General features: G+C 35.8%; 1 protein-coding gene across 1 annotated transcript in view; it reads left to right on the forward strand.

Moving 5' to 3' along the window:
- DDX4 (DEAD-box helicase 4) overlaps positions 1-8670 on the forward strand; it is a 101936-nt gene that overhangs the window by 43086 nt on the left and 50180 nt on the right. Inside the window, exons 8-10 of the mRNA XM_023545463.2 lie at positions 5976-6077; positions 6998-7078; positions 7542-7589. Coding sequence (XP_023401231.1) covers positions 5976-6077; positions 6998-7078; positions 7542-7589 — 231 coding nt within the window. The remainder of the gene's footprint in view (positions 1-5975; positions 6078-6997; positions 7079-7541; positions 7590-8670) is intronic.

An 8670-nucleotide genomic window follows, 5' to 3' on the forward strand; every position in this document is an offset into this window, starting at 1 on the left:
GTCTGATTCAAAATGGCCAATACCAGTCTATTTCAGCTCACTAATGCCTAGGATATCGATGTTTTATGTGTTCCATTTTATTTTTGACGATTTCCAGTATTCCTAGATTCACACTTCGTATATTCTAGGTTCTGATTATTAATGGATGTTTGCAGCTGTTTCTTCTCCTTTTGAGTTGTGCTGCATCAGCAAATGAAGGTCCCGAAAGCTTGACTCCATCAAGTCATTAAGGTCGACTCTACTTTGAGGAGGCAGCTCTTCCCCAGTCATCTTTTGAGTGCCTTCCAACCTGGGCAGCTCATCGTCCAACACTATATCAGACAGTGTTCCACTGCTATTCATAAGGTTTTCACTGGCGAATTCTTTTCAGAAGTAGACTGGTGGGTCCTTCTTCCTAGTCTGTCTTAGTCTGGAAGCTCCGCTGAAACCTGTTTGCCATGGTTGACCTTCCTGGTATCTGAATACTGGTGGCATAGCTTCCAGCATCATAGCAACATGCAAGCCCCCACAGTACGACAAACTGACAGACCTGTAGTATTGGCCATTTTGAATCAGTCAGTCATATGGTCTGCTATGCTGGGAATGACAACTTGAAGAAGAATGGCATTGTGTTCATTGTCAAAAAGAACATACTAAGATCAATCCTGAAGTACAACGCCGTCAGTGATAGGATAATATACATACACCTACAAGGAAGACCAGTTAATATGACTATTCAAATTTACATACCAACCAATAAGGCCAAAGATGAAGAAATTGAAGATTTTTACCGGCTTTTACAGTCTGAAAGTGATCGAACACGCAATGAGTATGCACTGGTAATTACTGGTGATTGGAATGCAAAAGTTGGAAACAATGTTGGAGATTGCATGATAGAATTTTGCAAGACTGATGACTTCTTCCTTGCAAATACCTTTTTTCACCAACATAAATGGTAGCTATACACATGGACCTTGCCAGATGGAATACACAGGAATCAAAGTGACTACACTTGCGGAGATGATGGAAAAGCTCAATATCATCAGTCAGAACAAGGCCAGGGGCCAACTGTGGAACAGACCATCAGTTGCTCATGTGCAAGTTTAAGTTGAAACTGAAGAAAATTAGAATAAGCCCACAAGAGCAAAAGTATGACCTTGAGTATATCCCATCTGAATTTAGAGACTATCTCAGGAATAGATTTGACGCGTTCAACACTAATGACTGAAGACCAGACAAGTTGTGAAATGACATCAAGGACATCATCCATGAAGAAAGCAAGAGGTCATTAAAAAGACAGGAGAGAAAGAAAAGGCCTAGATGGATGTCAGAAGAGACTCTGAAACTTGCTTTCGAACGTTAAGTAGCTAAAGCAAAAGGAAAAAATGATGAAGTAAAAAAGCTAAACAGAAGATTTCAAAGGGTGGCTCGAGAAGACAAAGTATTATAATGACACATGCAAAGAGCTGGAGATAGAAAACCGAAAGGGGAAGAACACGCTCAGCATTTCTCAAGCTGAAAGAATTGAAGAAAAAAATTCAGGCCTAGAGTTGGAATAGTGAAGGATTTTATGGGAGAAAACATTACACAACACAGGAAGCATCAAAAGAAGATGGAAGGAATATACAGAGCCACTATACCAAAAAGAATTGGTCGATGTTCAACCATTTCAAAAGGTAGCATATGATCAGGAATCGATGGTACAGAAGAAGTCCAAGCTGCATTGAAGGCATTGGTGAAAAACAAGGCTCCAGGGATTGACGGAATATCCATTGAGATGTTTCAACAATTGGATGCAGTGCTGGAAGTGCTCGCTCCTCTATGCCAAGAAATTTGGAAGACAGTTACCTGGCCAACGAACTGGAAGAGATCCATATTTATGCCTATTCCCAAGAAAAGTGATCTAACCAAATGCAGAAATTATCAAACAGTATCATTAATATCACATGCAGGTAAAATTTTGTTGAAAATCATTCAAAAGCGGCTGCAGAAGTGTATCGACAGGGAACTGCTAGAAATTGAAGCTGGATTCAGGAGAGGATGTAGAACCAGGGATATCATTACTGACGTCAGATGAATCTTGGCTGAAAGCAGAAAATACCAGAAAGATTTTTACCTGTGTTTTTTTGACTATGCAAAGGCATCCGACTGTGTGGATCATAACAAATTACGGATAACATTATGAAGAATGGGCATTCCAGAACACTTAATTGTGTTCATGAGAAAACTGTACATAGATCAAGAGGCAGTTGTTTGGATAGAACAAGGGGAAACTGCATGGTTTAAAGTCAGGAAAGGTGTGTGTAAGGGTCGTACCCTGTCACTGTATCTGTTCAATCTGTATGCTGAACAAATAATCCAAGAAGCTGGACTTTATGAAGAAGAACAGGGCATCAGGATTGGAGGAAGACTCATTAACAGCCTGCATTATGCAGATGACACAGCCTTTCTTGCTGAAAGTGAAGAGGACTTGAAGCACTTACTAATGAAGATCAAAGACCACAGCCTTCAGTGTGGATTGCACCTCAACATAAAGAAAACAAAAATCCTCACAGCTGGACCAATAAGCAACATCATGATAAATGGAGAAAAGATTGAAGTTGTAAGGGATTTCATTTCACTGGAAACCATAATCAACAGCCATGGAAACAGCAGTCAAGAAATCAGAAGACACATTGCATTGGGTAAATCTGCTGCAAAAGACCTCTTTAAAGTGTTGAAAAGCAAAGATGTCTCCGTGAAGACTAAGGTGTGCCTGACCCAAGCCATGGTATTTTCAGTCGCATCAAGTGTGTGCAGAAGCTGGACAATGCATAAGGAGGTCAGAAGAAGAACTGATGTTTTTGAATTGTGGTATTGGCAAAGAATATCAAATATACCATGGACTGCCAAAAGAATGAACATATCTGTCTTGGAAGAAGTACAACCAGAATGCTGTTTAGAAGTAAGGATGGCGAGACTATGTCTTACATCCTTTGGACTTACTGTCGGAAGAGATCAGTCCCTGGAGGACATCACGCTTGGTAAAGTACACAGTCAATGAAAAAGAGGAAGACCCTCAAGTGAGATGAATTGACACGGTGGCAGCAACAGTAGGCTCTAGCATAACAACGATTGTGGACATGGCACAGGACCAGGAGTGTTTCGTTCTGCTGTACATAGGGTAGCTACGAGTCAGACTCGTGTCGATGGCACCTAACAACAACATATGTGGTGTTTTGTTTGGCTTCTTTTACTCAGCATAATGTTTTCAAAGTTCATTAATGTTGTAGCACATAACAGTAGTTTATTCTTTTTTATTATGGCTGAGTAATATCACGTTGTATGGGTATATACCACACATTGTTTAGTCATTCATCAGCTGGTGGACATTTGGGTTGTTTCCACTTTTAGGCTATTATGAATAAGACTACTATATTTTTAATGTGTGTGCAAGTTTTTGTGTGAACATATGTTTTCATTTTCTTGGGCACATACTTGTGGAATTTCTGTCATATAGTAACTCTGTGTTTAACTGTTTGAGGAACTGCTGAAATTGTTTTCTGCATCAGCTGCCCTATATTTTACGTTCCTACCAGGAAAGTATGAGAGTTCTAGCTTCTGTTAACATCCTCACCAACACCTGTTATTGTCTGTCTTTTTTTATAGCCCTCCTAATATGTGTGAAGTGGCATCTCGTTGTGATAAAGTTGTTGAGCATCTTTACGTGTGCTTTTTATTATTCGTATATCATCTTTGGAGGAATGTCTATTGATATCCTTTGCCCATTTTTAAATTGAATTATTTGTCTTTTTATCGTGGAACTTTAAGAGTTTTTAACATATTCTAGATATAATTAAAAATTTTTTTTTAGATATAATTACCTTATCAGATAGATGATTTGCAAATATTTTCTCCCAATCTGTGGGTCGTCTTTTCACTTTCTTCATGGTATCCTTTGAAGCACAAAAGTTTTTAATTTTGACGAAGTCCTATTTATAACTTTTTCTTTTATCACTTGTGTTTTTGGTGTTGTATCTAAAAAATTGTTGCCTAGTCCAAAATTTTCACCAGTGTTCCTTCTAAGAGTTTTATAGTTTTAATCACACTTAGGACTTTGATCTGTTTTGAGTTAATTTTTGTATGTGAGGCAGAGGCGGAACTTCATTTTTTTGCACGTGGAGATTCAGTTATCCCTGCAGTATTTGTTGAAAGACTGTTCTTTCTCCAGTGAATGGTCTTGACATACTTGTCGAAAATCAGTTGACCCCAAGTGTATGGGTTTATTTCTGGACTCTCAATTTCATCCCATTGGTCTGCATGACACTACTACACTGTCTTAATTATTGTAGCTTTGTAGTAAGCTTTGAAATCAGGAAAAGTGATCTCTCCAACTTTGTTCTTTTTCAAAATTGTTTGGCTATTCTATGTCCCTTGTAATTCCATATAAATTTTAGGATCAGCGTGTCCATTTCTGATACAATGGAGTGTTATTTAGCAGTAAAAGTGAATGAACTACAGTGAGTGAATGAATGAATAAATGAAAAGTGAATGAACAAAACGAAGTTGGATAAAAGAAGCAAGATGTAGAAGAATATTCTTTGTATGACTCCGTTATATAAAGCTCAACATCAAAGCTAGACAACATTTTGCTTAGGGATATATACCTAGTTGGTAAAATAAAAATTAAAGGAAGGAAATGAAAAATAATTCGGGGTAGTGGTCGGTTGGGTGGGAAGATGTGTTCAGGGGAGAGGAGGAAAGAAACATTATTAGAGCTGAGGTACCACATGTGGCCTGCAAAAGTATTCAGAAAATTTTAGTTCTTAACCTGGGTAGTGGGTACATAGGTGTTAATTTTATTATTATATCTTAATCTTAGTATATATGTGTTTTATATAATACATACATGGTGCCCTGGTACCACAGTGGTTAAGAGCTTGGCTGCTAACCAAAAGGTCAGCAGTTCAAATCCACCAGCCAGTCTTAGGAAACCCTCTAGGACAGTTCTGCTCTATCCTATAGGGTCACCATGAGTCAGAATTGACTCAAAGGCAGCGAGTTTGGTTTTATATATATGTGTGTGTGTGTGTGTGTGTGTGTGTATATATATATATAAAAGAAAGTATCTTAAAGAATAGAGAGGATCAGTAAGATAAAACTGTTGTCTTGAAAAGTGATAAACTCTGATAAGGTTTCTTGAAGGGTAAGGCATCACAAATAAATAACTTAGAATAAACAAAAAGTGTAACCATCTCTTGATATATAGATTGTTAATAGATTGAGCCATGTTCTGTAAGGTTTAGGTAATAGAGGCATAAATATTAATCTATTTTGGGTTCGTTCTGTCCATTTTATAAACAGATTTTCTAACACCAAGTAATAACATATGTAGACTTTTTGTCTTTATCAGTCTCTTTGGGTGTAAATAGTTGCAAATTCATAAACAACCTCAATTTCTTTATTTCTTGCCCAGTTTGCAGTTTGGTTTTAAATTGATCTGGTTCTACCCTCAGTGGAATCATATTTTACTAGAACTGTTTCTACTGATTTTTTTTTTATTCTATTAAATTAAAAATGAATTGTTTATAACAGGAAGTCAGACTTTATATGTACCTAAATGTCTTGTTTTGAGTAATATGTTTATTATTTTCTGTAGAAAACAAATGTAAGCCTAGGATTTATCCTTCTGTGGATTGTGGAAATATAGTTAATAGTGCAGCTGTGGAAACATTCAGTGTTTTATTCAAGTGACACTTTCTCCCTTTAGTCATTTTTAGTTTTGATTCCCAAAGCAAGCAGTGAGTTTTTTTGTAATTGTTGTCCTACTTACAATATTAAAATTTACCATTTGTAGGTTAAATACAGCATTTTTTAAATTTAAGTGAGTAGTTGCGAATGCCTTAAAATATGTATTTAACATCATTGAATTATGCAAGGCTTAAACTTGGCCACCATGTCCCCAAGATTTCTTTGTTGTTATTTTGTTCTTGTGTGTGTGTGTTTGAATATTGTAGGCTATCAAGATGGAAATGATTCGGAAGCTTCAGGGCCATCCAGAAGAGGTGGAAGAGGCAGTTTCCGAGGTTGCCGTGGAGGTTTTGGTCTAGGAAGTCCAAGTTAGTAGTGTCTTGTAAATGGTTTGCTTCATTTGTTAAGAAGGCAATGATAAAAACTAATACCTATATATAGGGTTGTTAGGAGGATTACATGAGAATAGCTTAGCACAGTGCTTGGCATGCAATAATTTCCCACTTTGTGGATAATATTATTTTTTTTAATACATATAATTGTGTCTCAGTTAAGTTGAATATATGAATTTTTTTAGAAGTTTGCATGACTTAGTTCTTTAACATTACGTACTTTTAAGAATTTTAGAACCTTGGTAATGATGACCGACCTTATAAATAGATGGCCTTCTGTAGGTTCCCCAAAATGCCTCCTTCCACCAGCTTGGCTTTCTGCTTTAATTTCCTCCAGCGGAAATGTATATGTCTCTTAACAGGGGAGATCAGATTAGTAGTTTTAGAAGCTAAAAACATAAATTTGTAATAATGACTTAATAGATGTGTGTCAGGTTGGTGAATTTTTTCAATTTAAAAAAGTGTAAGAGTTGTTGTGCAGGACTGGGAGGGCTTGATTTGGCAGCAGTGAGAGCCCAAGGGGTACATACTATTCTGAACAATAGTGAGATGATGCAGTATGAAGTTTCTAGGGCAATAGTACTTCTGCTTTTTGGAGGGGATTTAACATTTGCTTATAACATATTTTGGCATAGCATTGGCCCTAACTACTTTTACATAATATTTTTCATAAAAGTTTTAATAGAATAAAAATTTTGAGGAAATAATTGTAACTGAAAAAAATTTTTTGTGATACTCAGAAAAATACTAATTGTTATTCTTGTTAAATTTCAACCCCACATATTATTTTATCTCGCATATTTTAACTCTGGCACCATAACTTGGTATTTCTTTTTATTGCATGATTTTAAAACTTCTTAAAAGAAAGAATCTAATTTTATCATCTGTAAATCTAGATAACGAATTTGAACAGCGTGAAGGAACACAGTGTACTGGTGGTCTTTTTGGTTCTAAAAGACCAACATTAAGTGGTGCAGGTAAGAAATAGAATTATTACTGAATATTAATCGTTTATATATGCTTTTAGCTCTAGGATTAGTAAACTTAACATATTTAAGGACACTAGTTAGGCTCGTGATTTTCTTGTGTGTTTTAGATCTATAGGCAAAGGAGAATTTTCCTCCCTTATAAAATTTGTGCACTGAATTATACTCTGTTATCCTCCTTTTAATTTGAGGTGTGAATTATACCTTTAATTGGAGGAAGGAAAGGATCCTCAGGGTAGAGATATTGGTGAGATTTGAGAAGAAAATGAAAAAAATGAGAACACAGTTCTTGAAAAATGTACACATGAGGGAAATGTTTAAATTAAATCTTAATTAAGAGATGTGTAAACTAAGAGACTAGGAGTCTTTAGTAATTACTCAGTGATTGAACAGAAATAGCTGTATGGTTTGTGTGCTCAAAGAGCTTTATATTCTGTAAATCAATGCCTTGCAGGTAATGGTGACACTTACCAAAGCAGAAGTGGCAATGGAAGTGGACGAGGTGAGTTCTCAGTTGGTTTACTTGTAAGCAATTAAGGTTATTGTAATCCAAATATAATTTTTGAAGTTAAAAGTAGCTGTTACTGCTTTTATACATGGTGAGGAGTATGAATTAGCGTAGCCTGCTTCAGAGAGTTATTTATCTTCAATCTAGCAGTTCTATTATAGGAATTATATCTTAAAAATGTACTTGTTCAATACATGAACAAGGATGTCCATTGAAGCTTCATTTGTAATAATTAAAAACTAGAAATGACCTAAAATTCATTAATAAATAACAGTTTTAATAAATGGTATGGCCATAAAATGAAATATTATAGTTAATATAGATTGAGATATATGTACAGAACCTTATATTAGAACAAGTACATGTTTTCTTTATCATGAGATAGTTATTTGATTTGGTCTAAAAAAAAAAAAAGATAACGATAGTTATATATATATATGATTTTGAACTCTGGAAATTTTTTATCAAAGTTAGGTCATATGTAAAATTTAAAATGCTTTCTAGACTAGTAAACTAATAAAGCTTTTTTGATGTCTTTGAAAGATTCTCAGTAATCATTATTTTGAGAGCATTGGAAGTGACAACTCCCCTGAACTGCTTTTTCCCCCCCGATTCCTGGATTCTTCAATATAGAAAGAGACTATTAATGACTATTAAACCAAATCTACCAAAATAAATAAGTAAATAAGCCCATTGCTGTCGAGTTGATTCTGACTCATAGAGACCTATAGGACAGAGTAGAACTGCCCCATAGGGTTTCTAAGGAGCACTTGGTAGATTCAAACTGCCGACCTTTTGGTTAGCAGCCGAACTCTTAACTACTGTGCCACCAGGGCTCCTGTGGATATACAGGTCAAAGGAAATTAAATCACATGGAAAAATGTTAAATTTAATTAGCTTTTTGAATCCAGTGCAGTCCTAATTCTGCTTTGTGACAGTACCTGAGAGTATACAATAAAAAAAATAGATGACTAAAAAAAAAAAATCAGAAAGCTAGTATGTGGAAAAGACTTAACATAACAGGCCTGACTTTTGTCCAGTGTTGGCCTTTGGCTGGCATCTGGGAACTTGGATT

The sequence above is a fragment of the Loxodonta africana genome, chromosome 2, assembly GCF_030014295.1.
Source record: "Loxodonta africana isolate mLoxAfr1 chromosome 2, mLoxAfr1.hap2, whole genome shotgun sequence".
Classification (NCBI taxonomy): Eukaryota; Metazoa; Chordata; class Mammalia; order Proboscidea; family Elephantidae; genus Loxodonta; species Loxodonta africana.